At 40.2% G+C, this 23,747-nt stretch overlaps 2 protein-coding genes across 2 annotated transcripts in view; both read right to left on the reverse strand.

Moving 5' to 3' along the window:
* Positions 1-1,177, reverse strand: part of FNDC7 (fibronectin type III domain containing 7) — a 33,461-nt gene extending 32,284 nt beyond the window's left edge. The window contains exons 1-2 of the mRNA XM_004026240.5: positions 1,038-1,177; positions 501-519 (exon numbers count right to left, since the gene is read on the reverse strand). Coding sequence (XP_004026289.3) covers positions 501-519; positions 1,038-1,112 — 94 coding nt within the window. The 5' untranslated portion in view covers positions 1,113-1,177. The remainder of the gene's footprint in view (positions 1-500; positions 520-1,037) is intronic.
* An 11,658-nt stretch (positions 1,178-12,835) lies between these two features.
* Positions 12,836-23,391, reverse strand: PRPF38B (pre-mRNA processing factor 38B). The gene is made up of 6 exons (XM_004026238.5): positions 21,158-23,391; positions 18,251-18,319; positions 17,826-17,977; positions 17,683-17,743; positions 15,191-15,414; positions 12,836-14,856 (listed from the first exon to the last, which is right to left on the reverse strand). The coding sequence occupies exons 1-6, from the start codon at positions 21,431-21,433 to the stop codon at positions 13,998-14,000; spliced, it is 1,641 nt and encodes a 546-aa protein (XP_004026287.1). The 5' UTR covers positions 21,434-23,391; the 3' UTR covers positions 12,836-13,997.
* Between the last annotated feature and the right edge of the window lie 356 nt (positions 23,392-23,747).

The following is a 23,747-nucleotide window of genomic DNA, read 5'->3' on the forward strand; positions in this document are numbered from 1 at the left end:
CCTTTCAGCCCTGAGTGACTATTGTCTATATTTCAAATATGCAATATTAGAAGTATAAAGTTCTTTTTAAAGTAGGGAATATTGACAATTTAATCAAATATAACATTTCTCATTTTCCCTCTAATTCCCCAGAAGATAAACAAGAACATTTGTATAAATTAGACTCTGTACAATATCTTAACTGGAATGATGATCATTGTAATATTTCACACATGGCTAACTGTATATGAGAAAATGCATGCCTACATGGCTCTGTACATTATAGTCCTCAGCAAGAACACTTTATGAAGATTTGTCTTTCAAGTTCAATCCATTTATTTGTCTTACCAGTTATTGTCTCCCCAGGACCCAATAGAGTGCTTAGCACCCAGTGTGAGTGCTCAGAAAATATTGAATTTTTTTTCTCATATAGCCTTTATATTTCAGGGTAGCCCGTGAATTAACAATGGAAATTAAAATCAAATACAAGAAGGAAAAACTTGCAGGTCAGAAAATTGTACCTGATTTTGCTGAAGCAACCTGAAAAGGAAAGTTTGGAAAATTAGAACCACACAGAAAAACACAACTTGAACAAACGTAAAACATGAATAAAAGCGGTAATAAATTAATCACAACATTTTTACACCTAACGTGAGCAGTCTTTCAATCCATACAAGTATTTCTCCACACAAATCATTTCCCGGCACCCAAATCTACCACAAAGCAACTCTAAATAGAATTTAGAGGCTGGAGGCAGATCCCATTACTATTTCATTTTTTTTCCCTTTGAATCTGCCTATTGAACTAAGTCAGTAGCTGCTGACAGATTTTTCAGAAATCTTTGTTCTTAAAATATAATGATAATCTTGTTTTCTTTCTCTAGTATATGGCATTAAATTTCAAACACGCAAACATATACAACCTCGGTACAAACCAAAGTATTCTGATTTCTATCTCCCTATTCCCCAACTCCTCAAAAAAAAAAAAAAGGAGAGAAAAATAATGTGTCTTTCTTTTTTCCCCTAAATAGTTGTGGGTAGTTGGAATGATGAACTCACCATTTTAAGACAGATAAGAATGAATCCAATCAAAGGCAAACATGTCTCTCGTCCACCAGCCATCCTGTTGGACATAGTACTCACATGGCACAAAACAAAGCAATCAGGGTCCCCTTTGGCCCCCAGGAGTATAACACCGTTGGTCGCTGGGATGTAGGGCTGTGATGCTGGGAAGAGACCCTAGGAAGTAGCTCCTCCCCTTCAGTGTGGAGCTGACCTGTAACCAGGGACACTTGGAGACTGGCAGGGACAGGTATTGCAAAGACTGAAAAGAAGAAGAGAGTTGGAGAAAGCCACAGCAAGCGGGCCAAAAAGCTACTGTAACCTTGGTTTCAAAGCAACCTTCTTTTTAAAACAATTTCTGTCTAAATAAAAATTTTAGAAAGCTGCACAGAAAGTTGTTGATGTGGTAGAACAATTATTTTAAACTCGGGGATGCTGACCAGTTTTATTTTTTTTCACCTTTATTTGTTGTTGTTCTTTCAGTTCAAAGTAAGTGATTGGTCCTACTGTCAGGAAGAATTTGTTGCAAAACTTCAACATGGAATATGAAAGGGCAGGAGCATGTCCCTGTACTGAGAAAGATAGTGAGAGGTCCCTGGTGAGCACATTAAATTTATCCACCCCCCATACCACCCTGCAGTTCCAGTACCTTTTTTTTTTCTTCATTTTTTTAGAGACAGGGTCTTGCTATTTTGCCAAGCAGCCTCCAACTCCTGGGCTCAAGCAATCCTCCCACCTCTGCCTCCTGAGTAGCTGAGACTACAGGCATGCACCACTGCGCCTGGCTAGTTCCTTTTATTTCCAGAGCTGTCTTCCTAGTTCACACTCTTAATAATAATTAGCATTTAATTTAAGAATTACAATGTATAATTTTAACAATGAACAGATACATAAATGAATAATAAACATAATTAATTGGCTTATCTGAAATCACACAAGAATTAAATGATCAAACTAGAGTTAAAACGCATTAGTCTGATTTCTACTTTCAACCAAGATAGGATTACAAAAAAGGGAAAAGAACTGCATTTACCGTCCCTGACTTTAAGATTTACCATAAAGCTAAAATAAAATAGAGACCGGGTGGTATTGGCATGAAGATAGATAAATAGATCAATGGGACAGAGAGTCCAAAAATAAACCCACGCATATATAGATAATTGATTTTCAACAAAGATACAAGGCAATCCAAAGGAGAAAGAATAGGCTTTTCAACAGATGGTGCTGGAACAACTGGATAACCATATGCAGAAAACATACACTTTGATTCATACCTCACACCACATTAAAAAATGAACTCAAAATGGATCAGAGATCTAAATGTAGCACCTGAAACTATAAAATGTCCAGAAAAAAAACACAAAAGAATATCTTTGTGACGTTGGGTTAGGCAAAGATTTCTTATATACAACACTAAAAGTATAATCCATTTTTAAAATTTGATAAATTTGACTTCATTAAAATGAAGAATTTCTGCACTATTAAGGGAATGAAAAGATAAGCCACAGACTGGGGGGAAATATATATCTTATAAAGGACTTGTATTCTGTGTGTGTGTATTCTCAAAACCCAGTAATAGGAAAACAACGCAATACAAAATGGGCAAAAGATATGAACAAACACTTTACAAAAGAAGACATACTCGTGGAAAATAAAGGCATGGAAAAAATCCTCAGCATCACTAGTCATTAGCAGAATGCAGAAAAGGTTTTTTTCTTTTTGGAGACGGGGTCTCATTCTGTCACCCAACCTGGAATGTAGTGGCGCAATCACAGCTCACTGCAGTCTTGACCTCCCAGGCTCTAATGATCCTCCCACTTCAGCCTCCTGAGTAGCTGGGACCACAGGTGTGCAGCACTACACCTGGCTAATTTTTGTATTATTTGTAGAGATGGGGTTTCACCATGTTGCCCAGGCTGGCCTCAAACTCCTGGGCTCAAGCCATCTGCCCACCTTGGCCTCCCAGAGTGCTGGGATTATAAGCGTGAGCCATTGTGCTGGGCCCACAGAATGCAAATTAAAACCACAGTGAGATACATACTTATTGGATGTCTAAAATTAGAAGCTGGTCATTGTGGCTGTGCCTGTAATCCCAGCACTTTGAGAGACCAAAGCAACAGGATCACTTGAGGTCAGGAGTTTTGAGAACAGCCTAGGCAACATCATGGGACCCTGTCTGTCCAAAAAATTTTTAAAAATTAGCTGGATGTGGTGACATGTGCCTGTAGTGCCAGCTACTTGGGAGGCTGAGGCGGGAGGATCACTTGAACTCAGGAGGTCAAGCCTGCAGTGAGCCATGATCGCACCACCGCACTCCAGCCTGAGCAATAGAATGAGACTCTGTCTCAAATAATAAATAAATAAATAAATAATAAAATTAGAAAGACTGAGTAAACTAAGTGTTGGCAAGGATGTGGAACACTCAGAAATATCATGCCTGGTAAGAATGAAAATGGTACGATCATTTTGGAAAATAATTTGGCTGTTTCTTAAAAAGTTAAACACATACCTCACCATTTCACTCCTAGGTATTGACTCAAAAAAAATGAAAGCATATGTCCATACAAAAACATACAGGAATATTCACAGTAGCATTATTTTTAACAATCCTCAAACTATAAGCAAACCACATGTCTGTCAGCCAAAATAAGTAATAAACAAATGAAATTTTTCCCAGCAAAAAAAGGAACACACAAAAACATGGATGAATCTCAAAAAAAGTCAGACCTAAAAAAAGAATACAGATGGTTTGATCCAATCATATAAATTTCTAGAAAATGCAAACTACTCTTAAAAACAGAAAGCAAATCAGTGGCTGCCTGGGGATGGAGAATGGCAGGAAGGAGAGATTACAAAAGTGCAAGAGGAAACTCTTGGGGGTGAAGAACATGTTCATTATGTGAACTGTGGTGGTGAATTTATGAGTGTATACATATGTCAAAATGTACTATGTCTTAAATATGTGCAATTTATTAAATGCTACTTATACCTAAATAAAGGTGTTTTCAAAAATCAGTCTAACTCCAAAACCCTAAGCTCCTTCCACTAAATCACTCTGCCTTATGAGCTTACTACTATGAATTTAAGGCATTTCAATTTGTGCACCCATCAAATATATGTTGGCATATTGAGGACCTAATGAAGACCAGGAACTATTCAGGACATGGAAGATACAAACAAACCAGAACCCTGTCCTCTTGGAGCATGCACTCTAGCAAAGGAAGGCCAAACCAAGCAGCTAAAGTAATAAAATATGTTGAGTGCTGCTAAATTTTATGAAGAAAAAGTGGAGTGATAGGAGAGAATACAGCTGTTAGGGAAGACCTCTCTGGCAACCAGATGCTTGAGCACAGGCCTAAGGGAAGTAAAGGAGTGCATCCTTTGGAAACTTAGGAAAAGAACATCCAGGCAGAAGGAAGTGGAAGTGCAAAAGCCCTGAGGAGGGAGCAGCTTGGTTAGAACGGCCTGTGCACTTATGCCCCCAGCAGCAGGGAGTGTTGGTGGTTGACAGCTCCCGCTCAGTCTCTTGCAGACTTGCCCTTGGCTCATGAGAGCTGCCTGGCTCAAAGTCATACCTGCTCCCTGGGCCACCTACATCCAATGATTGGTGGATAAAGGAATGTTAGTGCTCCTGGCCCGGATTCAGGAAAACTCTGGAGGGGAGATCTGGATGGTACACCATGGTGTCCACCAGGGCAACGGAGGCACCTAGGGTGCAACATTTAAAGAACACCCACTCTCCAGTTCGCTGAAGCCCAGAGTTCCAGAGGGGGGCAGCACAAACCCCTCAAGTGGGTCATTGGGAGTGATGGCAAACAGGACCAGTCATGTTCAGTCACTTGTGTGCACAGAGTAGACAGAGACTTGTATCTAACTTGGATTGGGGTATTACTAGACAAGGGTGATGGAGACTGCAGTAAGGGAGTTAAGAGTGTATTCAAGGATGTGATTTATAATATTGTACAGTGGAAACTAAGCTGGGTAAGCAAGGAACTGTGGCTTGTAATACCTCACTGCAATGGAGGCTAAAGGGGCTGCAATGGAATGAAAAGTTGGCAGGAGCAATAGAATGGAGGACCCAAGGGAGTTAAAGAATTGTTGGAGAGGATCTTAGAGAAAGTAAGCAGGAAATATAGGAGTTGGTGATTAGAGAATGGGATGCTTGAAATGGAAACCGTGGAGAAGTGCCAGTTATTGATGATGGCCAGGTCTATGATGTAACCATGGGAACTGGCAGCTGAGGTCAGATGGAGGAAAAAAAATCACTGGAGGTCAGGAGGTCAAAAAATTGAGAGCTCTGAGTATTGGAAAGATTGTTCAATGGATATTGGAATCACTAAGAATTATGGCAAGAGTGGTGAAAGAGGTATTGAGCCATCTATTAAACTCTATAATTATTAAAATATTAGGGGAGTATCTATTGGGTATGGATGATATAGACAACTGAGGGACAGTAGATGGTGTAATCTGATGACGTGTTTTATAGGACCTAGGGGATTCAGGAAAGAGAGAAAAACAACGGTCTGGAGGTACAATGATTTTAAAGAAATGAGTTAGGAAAGATAATTATTGTGTTAGCAACCATCTCTGGCTAATGTCAACTTCTTGGTTGTCAAAATAGGTAATGAGTGTTATCACTGAACTGTTCCATTGGGAAACAATGCAAATAAAGCGGCTGCTTTTGTAATATGAATTTACTTTAAAGCTTTGAATGACTAAATTTACCAGCTGTCTGAACTTCTCCCTTCAGGAATGAGATTCTGCAAAGCAGTGAATGCATGAATTTTGATACTGAAGGGAATGGAGCTAAGACAACCAAGAGGGGAAACAGCTACAAGAGTAAGTCTATTTACACATTATTAGTGTACTAATAAGGTAATACCAGGAAATTTAAGATTAGTAAATAATGCAAAGGCCAGGAGAGGGACTGAAAATAAAAGATAAAGATAAGAGTCTGGAATGGAAGAGGGAGAAAATGTGAGGATGCTCCACACAAGAATCACCCACTTTCCAGACCACACATGCCTGTGTGGATGCTTCCTGACACCCACCCTCCTTCACTAAGCTCATGCGCACTATCTTAGCTTATGTTACTTGGTGCGCAGTTCCAGATATCAAAACTGTGATTAGTCAGGATTAGGTTTTGCTGAGAGTGGACAGAAAACCTATAACAGTGGCTTAACCAGAAGTTTCTTCCCGATATAAAATAGTAGAGGCAAAGCCTCCAGGAGTGGCGTGGCAATTCTGTTCCACGGAGTCTTGAGAGACCCAGGCTCCTTTTTCCTCTTTAGTCTGCCATCCCTAGGAGGAGGCCCTCCTTCTTGGTCCAAGATAAAGTTCCAGCTATCACATCAAAGTTCTAAGCAGCAGAATTCAGTGAGAGGAGATAAAAGAGACTAATGATACATTCCAGCAATCTCTATTGGGGAACAATTGGCAGTCTACCACACAAATGAATGAATAAATAAATGTGATCTGGTGCATAGGTAGATCAGCCAAGGGCAGAATTTAAGACATGTAACGGAAAGATATAGAGAGAGGTGGCCAGGTGCATTGGTTCATGCCCATAATCCCAACACTTTGGGAAGCCAAGGCAGGTGGATCACTTGAGCCTAGGAGTTTGAGAGCAGCCTGGGCAACATGGAGAGACCCCATCTCTACCAAAAATATAAAAAAGTCTCCAGGTGGGGTGGCGTGTGCCTGTAGCCCCAGCTACTCGGCAGGCTGAGGTGGGAGGAGTGCTTGAGCCCAGGGAGGTCAAGGCTGCAGTAAATATGAATATGAAATGAATATGGAGATGGAGTAGGAACTTCAGAAACTAGTAAAGATTTGAAGTGGCCATTGTAGGGGATATCAAAAAGAAATATTTAGGGATATAGAAGGAATGTAGAGTAGGATTAACTCCAGGAAAACATTGGAAACTGCAAGATTTTTAGTGGCCCTAATCCATAATGTAGTCTTCCACCATGCCCTTACATCCCCCTTCTGCCAAAGGCAGACCATTTCCACCAAAAAAAAGAAAAAAAAAAAGGAATCATATAAAACTTCCTTTTTGGGCCCAGCATGGTGTCTCATGCCCATAATCCCAGCATGTTGGGAGGCCAAGGTGGGAGGGTTACTTGAGCCCAAGAGTTCCAGACCAGCCTGGGCAATGCAGTGAGACCCCATCTCTATAAAAAATTAGCCAGGTGTGGTGGTGTGTGCCTATAGTCTCAGCTACTTGGGAGGCTGAGGTAGGAGGATCACTTGAGCTTGGGAGGTTGAGACTACAGTGAGCCACGATCGTGCCACTGTACTCCAGCCTGGGCAACGGAGCAAGACCATGTCTCAAACAAACAAACCCCACTTTTTGTCACAAACACACACCACTTTTTTTCTTCTTCACTCAAATTAAGTAGATGGTATTTTCTTGCTGGTACTAACAAGGATAAACAGATTAAAAACTCAATGTTAGAAAATATCAGGAAGACCCTTACTGATCAGAGATTCCTGGTTATTACAATAAAAGAAACCAGAGTTAGGCTCCTGTATTCCAGGGAAGAGAAACTCAGGCCACCTTAAGGAAAACAGAGAAATTGCAAGGATATCCACTGACCAGACTGGGAAAAAACTAGAAAGCCAGCAGGAAGTGAGGCAGCTTCAGGGTCTGGTGACTCTTTTACATGGTCACTGTTGTAAGACAACTATGCATCTTGTCCACTCTTCTAAGGACTGGCCAATTCTTAGTTTTCTGTCAAAATTCTGAAAGAAGCCTGTCTGATTCACTTACATAATTCTCAACAAACTTATTGGGCTGAGCCCTTTATACTAGACTACTTCATCAGCCAGCCAAAGGAGGGAGCATCCATATGACTGGCATCATTTTAATGCATTGTACCATTCAGGGTCCAGTCCAGAGACAGAAAACACACAGTAATTCCAAGAGGGAAAGTTTGATACAAAGAATTATTAACCAGTAACGGGGTTAACTACTAAAGGTAAAGAGAAGGCTAAAAAAATACAGTAATAGTGGATATAGGGAGCAGCCATTACCTCTAGTGCTGAGGCAGAGGACCCAAGAAAAGAACAAATGTGGGGTAAGTGGCTGGGCACAGTGGCTCACATCTGTAATCTCAGCACTTTGGGAGGCCAAGGAGGGAGGATTGCTTGAGGCCAGGAGTTTGAGACCAGCTTGGGAAACACAGTAAGACCCAGTCCCTAGGAAGAAAAATAAAAATCAGCCAGTTGTAGGGGCACCCGCCCATAATAATCCTTCCTAACCACTCAGGAGGCTGAGGCTGGAGGATTGCTTGAGCCCTGGTTGAGTCTGCAGCAAGCTATGATCGTGCCACTGCGCTCCAGCGTGGGTGACAGAGCAAGGCTCTGTCTAAAACAACAATAACAACCAAAACAAAACAAAACAAACAAACAAAAAACGAAAACATTAGGAGACGTTCCCTTGCTAGACTGAGATTCAGACCTTGTTGGCGAGGGTGCAGTTGTGGCTTCTCAGCAAATGCTGAGAAGCTGAAGGTTGGAGCTGGAGAGCAGAGGTGTCAACAAAAGTAGCTAGGAGGCCACCCACTGGGGTGCCACTGAGACTTACTGGGAAACCTGTGAGGTCCTGCTGAAACTCCTGGGCAGGTGCCTGCTGGAGCACTAGCAAACTTGCTGGGAAGCGGGCAGGGGACTCGTGGACTTGCGGGGAACTCCCACTTCTCTCGATGAGATGGTACTGAAATTTGCTGGGGGATATATATTGCTGGGTGCTCTACATGCCACTGGCCCCTACACAATGGAGAAGCAAAAAGAAAAAAGAAAACACACCTCTCTGCTGCAGCTCCCTCCAGCATGCTCCACTGACACGCTTAACATTATGCCAGCCGGCAACGGAAAAATGTTTAAAAGGCCCAGCTCCAGAATCACGAAGCAGGGAAATAAAAGGCGGATGTGGAGCTAGAAAATGTATAAATAACTGGCACATCCACAAATCACTGGCTGTCCCTGCACAAGTTTCGGCATAACCCATGGAACACTTCATTCAGGAAATGTTCACCGAACCAGTACCTGGATTGGCTGGATGAGTGTTGCATTTAAGATTTTCCCTCTATTGGTATAGTCAAATATCCAGGACATTGACTTCAAAATTTCTAAATAAGAGGGAAGGAGAAGACAAGAGGTCTTCCCTTGCATTTGCTCAGCAAGCACTGCTTGTTTTCACTTAGATTATATGTTTATTTTGGATGTCAGAGGTTCATAGCTGATGGAATTTGTTGGAGGGCGGGGCAGGGATGTGTGTGACTAATTGCACTGACTCAAGAAACAGAGAAATAATTCAGCTTCAGAATGGCCAGAACAAGAATCAGCCAAGGAAAACCAACTGAAGATTGGTGGACTTTAAGTACCTGCAGATCAGGGAAGCTTATGTGAGGATTTCTTTACAATAAGTAGTTCTTTTTCCAATCCTTGTGGCAAAACCTCAGGGCTTACGTGAAATGCTGTAAGGTCAGTTCTCTGTTTATGCAATAGGCTGAAAAAGCACCCCCCACCCCCTAACACACACATCTGGATACATATCTGTGCTACACATTGTGGATCATTATTATGTAAATAGAAATGCTTTGAATATCAATACTCTGAGAAATCAAATAACGGATTTTAAGTCAGCCATGATGCTAACATTTTCCAGTTGTGACAATGGTCCCAATAAATGCCATTTCAGAGGTACTTGCAAAGTGCTGTGGGACTTTATAGGGTGGAATGACGGAGGGGAAATTTCAGAGTGACACTACCAAGAAGCGTTTCCTGCCACATAAAATCATCTCTACTTAGAGGTCCTATAATTTAGTCATTCAAGGCTGATTTCAGCATTTACGTAATAGAATCAAACTAGGAACAGAATCAACGCCCATCAGCTGGCCAGTATCACCTGAGAATTGGTCCACTAGTCAGTGTTTGAGGTTGCACGTTGGCATCAGTTGAAAGATGTATAAACTGCCAGTGGTGGGACCTCATCTCTACTAACCAAAAACTTTATAATAAAGCACAACTTTTAGGGAAGAGAATTAAGCGAATACCATTGTCATTTTTTTCTTCCTCTGCACCGCTAAGTAAAATAACAAAACAGATACTGCCTTTGCAACTAACTGCCTAAGTACTCTTAGGAACTTAAGTTTGTGGTTTATTAATTCCCAAACACTGTACATCTAAGCATAGCTTTAAAAAAATCAGTTAATGAACAGAACCAAAGTCCTAGGGCAGTTTGTGAGCTCCTTTGAAGTTACACACAAATTTTAGGGTACTTTTTATTTTTGAGACACAGTCTCCTTCTCTCGCCCAGGCTGGAGTGCAGTGGTGAGATCTCGGCTCACCGCAACTTCCGCCTCCCAGGTTCTAAGCAATTCTGCTGCCTCAGCATCCAGAGTAGCTGGGATTACAGGCGTGCACCACCACACCCGGCATATTTTGTATTTTGTATTTTGATTTTTTGAGACGGAGTCTTGCTCTGTCAACCAGGCTGGAGTGCAGTGGCGTGATCTCAGCTCACTGCAACCTCTGCCTCCTGGTTTCAAGGGATTCTCCTACCTCAGCTTCCCAAGTAGCTGAGACTACAGGCATACACCACCACACCCGGCTAATTTTTGTATTTTTATTAGAAACGGGGTTTCACTGTGTTAGCCAGGCTGGTCTCGAACTCCTGACCTTGTGATCTGCCCGCCTTGGCCTCCCAAAGTGCTGGGATTACAGGCATGAGCCACCGCACCCGGCCCGTATTTTCCATTTTTTAGTAGACATGGGGTTTCAGATGCTGGCCAGGCTGGTCTCAAACTCCTGACCTCAGGTGACCTACTGGCCTCGGACTCCCAAAGTGCTGGGATTACAGATGTGAGCCACTGCACCTAGTGGGGTACTTTTTTTTAGACAGGATGGTAGCTTTCATCAGATTACTAAAAAGTGGGCCCAGAACTCAAAACCACCATTGCCTTAGAGGAACTGAGGAACTAAATCAGAGTAAGAGATAAAAACAGGGCAATATTAAAATGAACACTTTATATTAAAAGCTTAAGATTGATGATATACTCGCCCATGTATAGAATTTAATTGCAAATTGAACATTAAAAACAGGCAAAAGATTTTAATACATGGAAAGGTGAAATGATTCCACTAAGTACAAAAACTGGATGGAGGATGCTTATTAAGCTGTATTAAAAATTTTTTTAAATTATACTTTAGATTCAGATACATGTGCAGAACGTGCCGGTTTGTTACCTAGATATACATGTACCTTGGTGGTGAGCTGCACCCATCAACCTGTCATCTACATTAGGTATTTCTCCTAATATTATCCCTCCCCTAGTCCCCCACCCCACAACAGGCCCCGGCGTGTGATGTTCGTGTCCAAATGTTCTCATGTTTCAAGAAATGTGAGATGTCTTTCAATAGCCACTTGTTTTCCCAGTTTCTTAGGAAGCCACTCTCCAAATAAATCATGCATATATATAGCAATAACTAGCACAATTTACATGTTCTCACACCTACCATAATTTTCCTCAAAAGCAAACATATTTAAAAATCATAAGAAGGGACGGGAGTGGTGGCTCACACCTGTAATCACCGCGCTTTGGGAGGCTGAGGTGGGTGGATCACTTGAGGCCAGGGGTTCAAGACCAGCCTGGGCAACATGGCGAAATCCCAATCCTACCAAAAATACAAATTAGCCGGGTGTGGTGGCATGCACCTGTGGTCCCAGCTACTTAGGAGGCCAAGTTCGGAGGATCACTTGAGCCAGGGAAGTGGAGGTTGCAGTGAGCAGAGATTGCACCACTGCACTCCAGTCTGGGTGACAGAGCCAGGCCCGTCTCAAAACAAAAACAAACAAAAAACCCACAAGAAATCAAATGTAGTGACGATCATCGAACTGTCAATCGAGGTGATAGTTCTTTCACCTCCATGTGAAGTAATTTAAATTCTTTCCACATTTTACTTAAAATAGTCAGATAAAACATTTCACATGGAACCATATCCAAAGTAGTAGCTCCATAATTTAGGTATGCTAAAAGATTTTCAACACAAGACAAATTTAGTGGCTTTCATATTATACAATAGGTTTTTCTAACTTCTGGGTGTCTATAGTACTAATTCACTTGATGCTCAATTTAAAAGACAAAGGAATTTTCTTAAAAAAGAAAAAAGCATATCATTTTTAGAAGAATTCATTTAATGAGATTTTTCTAAAATGGAGTGGTACAAATGTTAAGCCCGTATGGAGGACTCTTGCAAGTGTACTCGTTTGCTCCATTTAACACTTTTGCAAGGTGGCTTCTGAGTGCGCATTAGTTGGCCAGTATAACCAGTGAGATAAAACAAACCTCAATGTGCGTGCCAGGTTCACTACACTGTCAGAATACTGAGTTTTAGCCCTAGCACTGACATCATTACTTTGGGCCTCTATTTTCTTTTCTAAAAAGAATTGGGTGAATTATCTTAAAGAATTTCAAGTCCAAACTTTAAAAAATGCTAACATATTGTCCAAGTAAAAGGTATCCCAATAAACATCTCTGACATGGAACAAAGTAATCAAATGACACATGTAACAACCACTGACAAAGGGAACTGCCATTATCAAGAATTCTAATAAAGATTATTGATTACCACATGCCCAATCCCAGTCTATGCATTTCTCTAAAATTCACTTGTCATCTGGGCACTAAGACATCCCTGTACACAAAGTGTGACTCTACTGACCTTTCATCAATTTCCACAATATAAATATGTTAAAAAAAGTTAACAAATGGGGGAAAAGCCAAGACCCAGGATAACGGATTTAATCCAGTATTTATTCCACACTCATGATGGTTCTCTGTAGTCAGAATACAAGTTGTAAGAACAATCTATCAAATAATTTGCTGATAGTCTTAAATAATGCAGCACAGCATTACTTTTAATACTCCTCTGTTCTAGATTAAGTTTAAAAACTCAAACAGCAATCTCCATTATCAATAAAAAAAGTTCTGAATTTAAAAAAAAGGACACTATATCAAGCTGTTTCATAATTTAAGGATTTTCCATTTATAAAAATGCTTTGGAAGCTTGAGGCTTGAATCTGTTTCTCTACTCATCTGCCCCACCCTCTCCCAATTACATGTTAGTATAGGGTTCTGCAAGAACGTTAGGCTTTAGACATTAATTTTTTTCTTTAATATAGTACTTTAAAATCTGAGAAAGAATTCAAGAAAAAAAGATTACATGTCATGTATTTTTTCAAATAAAAAAGGAAAACTAAGTGAATAAATTTTAGGCATACTAAGTGTCCCTTTGAGGTAGAATGCTAAAAGGACTTTTGATGAAATCACAGCCTAAAAACCTCTGCATCAGAAACTAACTTCTCATAAATTCTCTCTAAAGGTAACTGTGGAGAAGATTAAGTGTAACATATTAACAAGAGCCTTCCAAGATAATATACAGTAGACAAGAATGTTAATCCTACAATGCTGCCTTCTTGTACATTGGCAGCACATACTTCTCCTATAATAGACATCCAAGATCCATTCTCAAAGTCTTTAGCATTCTATTACGAAAAGCACAGCCATGCTAACTTCAGTACACAAACCATAATCCCACACCTACAAAACAAAAATAGATTAGTGGCAGTTTATTGCCTTATACAAATTTAACCAACATGGCGACCATGCCAAAGGAATTAAAACATTTTCAGGACATATGTACAGACTGTACATTTCAAAAACAAACAATAAAAATGCAAGAACAATCTGTGCATCATGTATCAAACAATTGGGTGAAAACACCAATGCAATAAATGGAATTACAAAGGCACTTCCCTACACGAAAGAGGAAATGAAAATGCAGCCTACAGGGAGAGCTTGAGGAGTGCGAACTACTGCACAATCTCAACTTGGGGGAAAAAAGCAGATTTAATCATTTATAGGATTCAATGTGATCCACTTTTACAAAATATTTTCACACAGTCTCATCTTTGTTTTTATGCTGTTTTTCTTGGCTCTCTTGTTCTATACTTTGGCTCCTTCGACGATCATGTTTGTCTGACTGGTCCTTACTATCACTGTGATCTCGTTTGTGGGAACGTTCTTTGCTTCTACTACGCTTTCTAGATTTTTCTTTGCTGGGACTATGTTCCCGTTTTTTTGATTTTTCAACACTGTCAGTTCTTCCTTGACTGCCACTTCGACTTCGTTTATTTGATTTTTCTTTACTTTCATTTTTATGTTTACTTGATTTCTCTTTGCTTCTACTTCTACTTCGTTTCCCTGCATTTCTACTTCGACTCCTACTTCTGTGTTTCCTTTCTCTGCTTCTGCTTCTACTGTGTTTTTTCTCTTTCTTGGAATCTCTTTTATCATCTCTGTGCCGCCTATCATCTTTGTCTTCTTTATGTTTCTTCTCTTCTACCTCTCCCCTACTTCTCTGTTCCTTGGACCTTTCTCTTGATCGCTCTCTCTCTTTTTCTCGTTCATTTCCTCTTTCCTTATCATAGTCACGATCTCGTCTTCTACCTCTCTCATTTTCTTTCTCTCTTTCTCGATCCCTGTCCCTTCTATCCCCTTTCCTATCACGACTTCGACTGCGACTTCTATGCCTTTCCCTACTTCTGCTGCGCCTGCGTTCTAACCCCCGGTCAATACTTCGGGATCTTCGCCGTTCTTTTTCCCTTTCTTTGGCTTCACGCTCTAGTCGCTGGCGTTCTTTCTCTCTTTCTAATTCTCTGTCAAAACTAGAAGACCCATGGCCCTCCCGATGATGACTTCTACTTCTTGACCTTCTTGGGGACCTCCGTGGACTCAGAGATCTCCTTGGAGACCTAAGGAAGGCGGAGGGAGAAAGAAAATTTCAATGAATAAAACATATGAAATTCTTTTCACAGTAAAACTTTCAACAGCATTATTTATTCATGTCCTCAAGCTTAAGGCCATGTCAAGAATCATTAAAGCAAAAAATTTTATTGTTCTCATTTACAGATGCATAATTTTATAGAAAAAGCCCTGAAAGGAAGAAAATAATCTTTGGGGGGTAAAAGTGACAAACTAATAAAATGAACAGTAAAAACAAATTCCTAAGAACTTGCTATTTCTCAGAACCATTAATTTTGTATAAAGCATATATGAAAAATAAGCATAATTCAAGAGTGAAATTACCTTGAACGTCTGCGTTCAACATGTCTGTCTATTTCCTCAGCACCTTCCTTCCCATCTTTCTTGATTTTTCTAGGTCGGGTTTTAATCTGTTGATCAATATTCTTTTGAACTGGAACTGGAATTCTTGGAAACAAGGTAGAAAACCACTCCAGTTTTGTGAGAAAAGATCGTAGCATTTCTCCAATGGTCATTACACAGCCTCCACCAGCCTTCACATCTAGGTCCTACAGAAACACAAAAGATACCCTAGCCGTCAAAAAAAGTATTTCCATATATACATGAATATTATAAAAATATTACCATCTTTGGAATCTCAATACAAAAAAACTAACAGAAAAATTTTATTTTCATATCCTAATCTGACAATGAATGAACAGAAATATTTGGGCTTAGTGTGTGCATGCAGGTGAGAACAAACCCTGCAGCCTCACAGGCATAAAGGGAACTGATCTCACTCAGTTAACAATATGAAAAAGCCCCTCACATTTCTAAACTATGCGGAATGATTGACTTAAATTTACATTCCACATACCTACTATGTATTTATTTCTGTGGACATATTTGCACACATCATATACCTTGCACCATAACCTAGCTACATATGATCTACTTTAGATAATTCCTGTCTAAAGGTTATCTTTTAACAGCTCTAATATAAAATGAAGCCCTAATAAAACTGGAAGCAATAGCAAACCAACTGCCATGAAGCAGTGAGGTTTCTAATTTAGTTATGTAGAAAATAAATAAATGAACAAATAATTGGAAACGCATAATCCATGATGACCATTGTCTCTGAAAAGGGTCATTACCGCATGAAGGCCTTCTTGCTATGCCCTCTCACAGCTCAGGACATGTTAGTCAGCTATTGTCAGTCCCAAACCTATAGTGCAAGCACACAAGGAAAGTGAGATTTGTTATCTAAACAGGAAAACAAGAGCTAAAGGTAAAACTGCTTGCACTCACACACATTTAAGTGTTCAGATATACAGTATTTCCAAATATAATCGCTGCAGATATCTAAGGAAGAAAACAATAAGTTAGCTTAAATAGAGGACCTCAGATTTGTAAACACAATAAAAAACATAAAATAGAGGCATCCAGAAACAAAACCAATACAACACCAATTATGAAGAGGAACATGCTTTTTTAAAGACAGAAGGGAGAAGCACTTCAGTCTGAAAAACCGATCTAAAGATAAAAAGACCTTAAAAGATTGTGATTTAAAACATGTTTTGCTTCTTCTGAGTGAAGTAACTCAGTTAACAGGCAAAAAAAAAAAAAAAAAAAAAAGAGAAAAATAAAAATTCTCCACGTCTAAATGAGATTTTTTTTTTAGGTGTGCATGTAATAACAAAACACAATAGATTTCCATTAGAACCATCCTTTAATTCAATAAATTCTTTGGATGAACTCTGTAAATAGACTACTGACACATAGCACTCAAAAAGTCTTCTTTATGAACCTTAAAACACAAAGTAGTAGAGTGGGTAGACATATGGACAATACAGCTCATCGTTTCATTTTTGAGATGTTGGACTTCACCATGCAAGTAAATTAATGCATATATGATATTTTGTTTTGTTTTGAGAAAGGGTCTTACTCTGTTACCCAGGCTGGAATGCAGTGGCAATGATCTTGGCTCACAGCAAATTCTATCTCCTGGGCTCAAGTGATCCTCCCACCCCAGCCTCCCAAGTAGGTGGGACTAAGATGCATGCCTCTATGCTCAGCTAATTTTTAAATTTTTTTTTGTAGAGATGAGGTCTCACTATATTGCTCAGGCTGGTCTTGAACTCTCAAAGTGTTGGGATTACAATGTGAGCCACCACGCCCAGCCAATGCATACACGATTTAAATCTAACTTAGTATTTCAGATTTCAAATTAGGGAGACTCGAATTACAATCAAAAAAATTTCTTTTTTAAAGGTATGTGTGATGTACTAGGAGTCGGAAAACTGGAATTAAAATTTTGTCACCTTGAACAAGTCATCCAAACACTTAAGCCTATTTATGTAACACCCAACTCTTCAATTCTGCACTTCTATGTAAGTGGGAATACTGATATTTGGAAGAAGCTAGAGGGTGAAGAACTGAAATGTTCCAGAAGAAAAAAAAGCTACAATTAGTATTTTATGTGCATATCTTTTATTATCTCTTCGATCTTGAGCATGCCCCATCTTGAAAAGTCACTATTAACTATACAATTCAGGATCAATACAATACACAGAACATAATTAAGAAGAGAAAATTTTCCAATAGTTACCAAACACATTTAAACAATTTTAAAACAAGAAAATAAAACTTCAGAAATTTACCCTAAAATACATAAAAGCCATCAGGTCTCAGTAAAAGGACATTAATTCCAAAAGTATCTCACTGAAATAAATTTAACTACAGGAAGTTCTTGAAGACATTAAACCACCAATAAATAAAAGATAATAAAAATATGAGAGTAATCAGAAGAAAACAAATTATTACCCTTGTTGACATACCTCTTCATCATCAAGGAAGGATTCAAACCAGTCCCACAGATCTGTAGGGGGCTGTGTATACCTAGAATTACAAAAGACTATTATTAAACATATGTGAATTAAAATGAGATATTTACTGGAAATGTACATAAATGCACGCTCACCTTATATACATAAATCCAAGCGCTCTAATATATGGAGAGTCTGTGTGTGTTATAAGACCCATCACTTGCTTTCGAGTTAACTTCAGGGTAAATAATTTGTATAACAGGCAAAATGCTGTAGAAACAATTCCTCCTGTTCCAACACCTCGAACCTTTAGGGGAAACGAGTTAAGAAAAAGTAGTAAAATAATGAACGGACTCTTAACACCAACTGATTAATCCTGTTAGGTATCAATAACAAGCCATAATCCAGAACTAAGGAGCATTAAAAAGTAACACTTTTCTAACCCTATTTCACTGAACACTTGAATTTGGATTAAAAAAAACTGTCACTCAAGTGTATAATTGACAGGCCTCTAGTTCTCTAAATATAAACTTAGTTATTAGACACAGAAAAACTGAAAAATGCACGTACTTCTACTTACCCCTCCGCACATCCCTGTCTGGCCCGCTGTTTTCCTGCTTCCTTTCTCCCATGGTTCAACGTGCGTGACCTGAAAATAGAAAAGAGGAACACAACAAACATTCATACTTTGAATTTGTTTAAAAGCCTGATAAAAGTAAACCCAAGTCCATAACAGAGCAGCTCTTCCAAAATTATTTTGGCATTAAGTATATGTTTACTGATATTAAGTGTGTAAATCATTTTTGGAAAAACTGCTTAGACATTTAAACAGCACCCATAAAGCTACTAGGGTTTAACAAAACCTTAATAGCTTTGCAGAGGAGAAATCCCACTAAACTAGCTTTATAAAGAGCTGATATCTACATCTGGGAGTCAGAAAATTTCTATAGTCTCACTTGGTTGCAAAAACTATTTGGTAATATTTTAACTTTGATAATACTTGACAATTTAACTTATGGGTTGCTTTTAAAACATTTTCCTTTAAAAATGGATTTAAGTCTCCAATTTAAAGCAAAAAGTATTAACGAAGTTTAAGCATTAATTTAAAAACTTCAAAACACCTTCAATAGTTCAATTTTATTGTAATTTAAAATCTACATTATAAAATTAAGGAAAATTACTTGAAGAAAATTTTCTAAAACAGTAACGAGTTACTTGTGATGCAAAATTATGGAACTTTTTATTTGTACATTTTTTCCACCAGGGTCAGGTTTATTCCTGATTAAAGATAAAATTACAAAGGCCACACTTACAGGGATCATTGTTGTAATTAAGCTTCAGCCTAATTATGTGTGAACCAATCCAATTATTCCCCAGAATATAAATTGTATCAAAAACTGAGTGTGAATAGTCACTGGCATATACTAAGTATCATCAAAGATGATACAGTATCATATTTGCTAAGAGGAACATCTTACAAAAACTAGTCCTTATCTAAAAATAGCAACAACAACAACAACAAAAGAATATTAACTCTAAAATAGAATCCAAAAAGGTGTTTTGGGAAGACCCATCTTTGTTTTTTTTAAAAACATACAAAAAAATCCTGTTTTTTCACTGCATATTTCTAAAATTCTATTTCCACCCACATGGTAAATTTTGTAGTCCTGAACAATGGCTTTAGATAGAAAAGCATGCATGTAAGTTTAAGCACTACACTACTTTGCAGTGCTTTAACGTTTCCTTTCTTCCCCACAGATTGCTATGTAAAAGATGTTTCAGTTCCTTAAAAGCTAGCCAAAGGCAGGGCTGGATGCATACAAAATAAAATTACAAAGTTGGAAACTTATATATTTCAGTGAGTATTTGATGTGAACGTCTTAAGTCTTCTTAATATTAGTAAAAAACTGGGTCTTTAGTTTTTTAACGGAATTTAAAAACAATTCCTGGTAGAATCTTGTTTCAAAACACATTTGAAACTTAAAAACGAGACTTTCCTCTATTACATTAACATTTTGCCTATGTTAGAAAACAGAACCTGCCGCAGAAAGAGCAGGAACCCAATTTTCAACTGTTTAAAGTTTACTGCATAAATAAAGCTAAGGATTAAATGTTATTCACCATACTGTATCCATGCTAAAAAGGTCTTACCTTTTAAAAGCTAAAGAAACTAATTCATAGAATTACAATCAGACCTACTCTCGTAAGAGAATTCCAAATTTATTTGTGTACTTTATCAACCCAAAGTTGAACTGTATTCCTCAAGATATGTTTTCTATAAAAAGCAACTAATCTCTCAAAATCCTTCAATAACCTAATTACTCAACTGGGGGAAAAGGTGGGCAAGACAAAAGAGAATGTCCTTTTGTTACCATCTCTACACATACGTTCAAATGACAGAAAACACTTTGTGCGGTCTGTCAAGTTTTTAAGAGTCAATATAGACAAAAATGGATTGTGTATTAGATGCTCCGGATAAAATTTTTAAAGACCACTAAGGCTATTATTAATATTCTTTAAAATAGAAATTAACTTTCGGAGGCCTGGAAGGTATTTTTTATACTACATAATTTGCAGGGAAGTGGAAAAAGCCTACCTAATCGGTGAAGGACCAAAAGCAATGGCCAAAAAACCCCACAAAAATCTAATTAGTCGTTCATTTAACCAGGGAAATGCATTTATGGCGATTGAGCATGATTAATAGTGCATACCTCTACCTGCGACCCTGGGCTGCTCCGAGCCTCGCTGCAAGACTGAGTCAATCCTGCTAACGAAACAAGAACTGAGACAAGAGTGCAGTGAGGAGGCGCCAGGTGAGCTCCCCAGCACAGCCAAGCCAGCACCGACCCTGCCGCAGAAGCCCAGGGCCCAGATAATTCTAAATTAGCCCAATGCACAGGTGGCTGAGACCTCTTACTCCTGACTTCCTGCTGGGAAAATTTCCAGGCCTTCTGTACACCTCTTGAAATGGCACCTCTCCACCCTCATCCCCCCACCCCACCCGACACACACGCACTGACCATTTCCCTGCCTGGATCGGACAGTGAGTACCAACAACACGAGGCCAATACTGAAGTCATTACACGCCCTGGCCAGGGGTGAACGGGAGAAGCACCAACAAGTTGGCGCTCAGTAGATCCACGTCAAAAGGAATAATTTTAAAGCTGTAAACTGGAAAGGCTTCTGTTACTCTTTCCTCCTCTCCCCCACCCCTCTTGCCCAACTCCCCCCAGGGGTGGGCAGGAGGTTGGGGGGAGGAGAGAGATCAATAGTGGCGGGCTCTCCCGGCCCTAAAAATCTAAAATGGAAACGAGAGGGCGGCCCCAGTCCGACCCCTCCCAGACACACTACAGGCCGCAGCCACCCCTCCGCCGAACCACCTTCCCCCACCCACAAATCTTCAGATTTCGGGGGCCGCCTTCGCCCGTTTCCTCCATACCCCCTCTTCCGAACTTACCCCCAAAGCCAAGGCCTACACACTTCGTACCTTAAAGTAGATCTCGTCCACCACCTCGTGGTAGGTCTTGAGCTCGTAGAGCTGTACTTTGAAGTAAGGCGACGACAGGATGTTGGTCAGGATCATGGGGTTGAGGTTCATGGTCTTCTCGTTGCCCCAGAGCGGGAGCACATTGCCCTGCTTTCCGGAGACCGCCGGCTTGGTAGCGCCGCCGCCGCCGCACTGCTGCTGTTGCTGAGCCGCAGCTGCAGCCGCCTGGTGCTGCGGCTGCGAGTTGCCTGTCAGCGCGGGGCTGTTGTTAGCCATGTTGCGGCGGAAGGAAGGAGGGAGGGAAGGAGGGGGGGGAAGGGGCCAAGCTCGATCTCGCTCTTCGGGACAACGGTCTGGGACCCTACTCCATGGAACGTCGTCGGGAGAAGGGGCCGCCTCGCTGTGCCCCAGCTGGGCAAGAGAGGGCACCCGACGCCGACAAAAGGACCCCGGGCCGAGAGCAGACAGCGAAACCCAGACCGCGAGAACTCCACGCAGAAGGCGAGCCGGCGGCCAGGGAGCTCGATCTCTTCCGCCAACTGCCCCTGGGAACAAGATGGCGGGCCCGGCGGATATGACGCCACGCCCCAGCGTTCCAAGCTGAGCTGGCGGCCAATCAGAGACGCCCAGGTGGGCTGGAGCGTCCTCTTGCTAGTTCCGCGCGTTCTCTGCACCCTGAAGTCGCTGCAGTGACCTCCGTACCTGACTCTTAGGGGATTTCCCCTGAGAATTTGGGGGCCGGGGGAGAGGGTTGTAGGCCTAATCCGTTGTTATTGTATTTTGACTGGGGGCTTGATTTCTTTTGTCGGGAGCTGAGCCAGGAAGGGTTCGCATGGCTGCGGTGTACTTGCTAATATCGTCACTCTGACTTCTGCAGAGTATCCGAGAGGGGTCTCCTGGGATCTCAGTTTTAAGGTTCTCTGGAAGGTACAATGGTCAGGGACCCCACTCCTCCAGGAGATTCTGATCAAAGGTCACGTACTTCGCCAGCCTCTAGTGTCCAGCCAGAGGTCTTAGATTTATTCAACCGTAAGATTGAGATAACATCTGGCTGGGCTGTTGTGAGCATTGAAAGAGCTAATGTACTTGTAGTGCCTAGTAGACTGTTCCAGGCATCTGGTAGGCGCCTTTTCTTTTTCTCCCTGCTCCAGATCTTTGGATTCTAGGAATGTATCCGGAGTGATAAACACTGGGCGAGATACCGTATATTGGGAGTGGATGTGTGAATGTGTGGGGAGTTTGAATGTGGCAATCTTGACTTCAGTGGCGCATACACAGGAGGAGAAAAGGATAAGATGGAAACTTTGGGGAAAATCCACATCTGGATGAAAATAAACCAGAAGGGGAGAGAGAGAGAGCGAAGACAAGCAGAAAAGTATTTAAACCAAGAGACAGTTGTTTGACAGAATACAAGGAAATAGAAAAGATAAGTGAATGGAGTGATTGATTAGTGTTTGGAGCTGTACGGTACGAAAGTGGTTATCCTGTCTGGTTCCTTTGTTTTAGGTTGCAAGAGAACTAGAACCCTGAGAGGAGAAGCAGTTTTCACCTTCTTACTAGCAAATCTTGTTTTTCTCTATAGTTGTTTTTATTAACTTCCAAAGGAAAACTGAAGATCCTAACCCCTGTGTCATGAGTTATCACGTTAAAAGTCCATAGAAAAAAATTGTTTTAACCCAGTTCTTTTTGTGTATATATTTTTTGCCTTGATAATACTAGTTTATTGAGTTTACCGAGTGACACATTGCCAAATCTTACGCCCTATTTTTAATTCCTCAGATACATGATCTTTCTGTATAGTCTTAGACAGTCTTTACCCCTAGTCTGTTTGGATGAAGAGCTTGGTAGAGAGGTTGAGTTTGATATCTAAGTGTCAGCGGCATCAAACTCGGAGCCAGGTATTATGATAAAGTGCTTTAACATATTCAGTGAATCCGTACAACAGGCTGAAGATGTTATTTTTATCCCCATTTTTTAAAAAAAGTTTATTCAGTTATAATTGAAGACCTCTACACTGCACATATATAAAGCCGTAAGTTTGGTTTGATCAGTTTTGACATATATGTATACCCATTAAACCACTACTACAATAAACATAATCTTCTATCATTCCCAAAAGTTTTCTTGTGCCCTTTGTAATCCATCTCTCTTTCCAACCTCATACCAAAGCAACCACTTTCTGTCAGTAGAGACTAGTTTGCATTTTCTTGAATCTTAAATAAATGAAATCATTATCCCCACACAGTGTTCTCTTTTTTTTTTTTTTTGCCTCCTTATTGCATGTATCAGCAGGTTGTGTTTTGTTTTAATTACTGATTAGTATTCAGTTGTATGGATTTATCACTTTTGTTTATCTAATCATTGATGGGAACAGCATTTTTATTTGTAATAGCCCCAAATTAGAAACGACACAAATTGTTGTTGAAAATGCTGTGAACATTTGTGACTAGACTGTCTGGACTTTTTTTTTTTTTTTTTTTTGAGACAGAGTCCCACTCTCTCGCCCCGGCTGGAGAGCCCTCTTTGAGCAGGAAGTAGCCAGATAGACTTGACACCCCTCTTCACTATGCTATTTTCTCTTTCCTGAGAC

The sequence above is a fragment of the Gorilla gorilla genome, chromosome 1, assembly GCF_029281585.2.
Source record: "Gorilla gorilla gorilla isolate KB3781 chromosome 1, NHGRI_mGorGor1-v2.1_pri, whole genome shotgun sequence".
In the NCBI taxonomy this organism is placed as follows: Eukaryota; Metazoa; Chordata; class Mammalia; order Primates; family Hominidae; genus Gorilla; species Gorilla gorilla.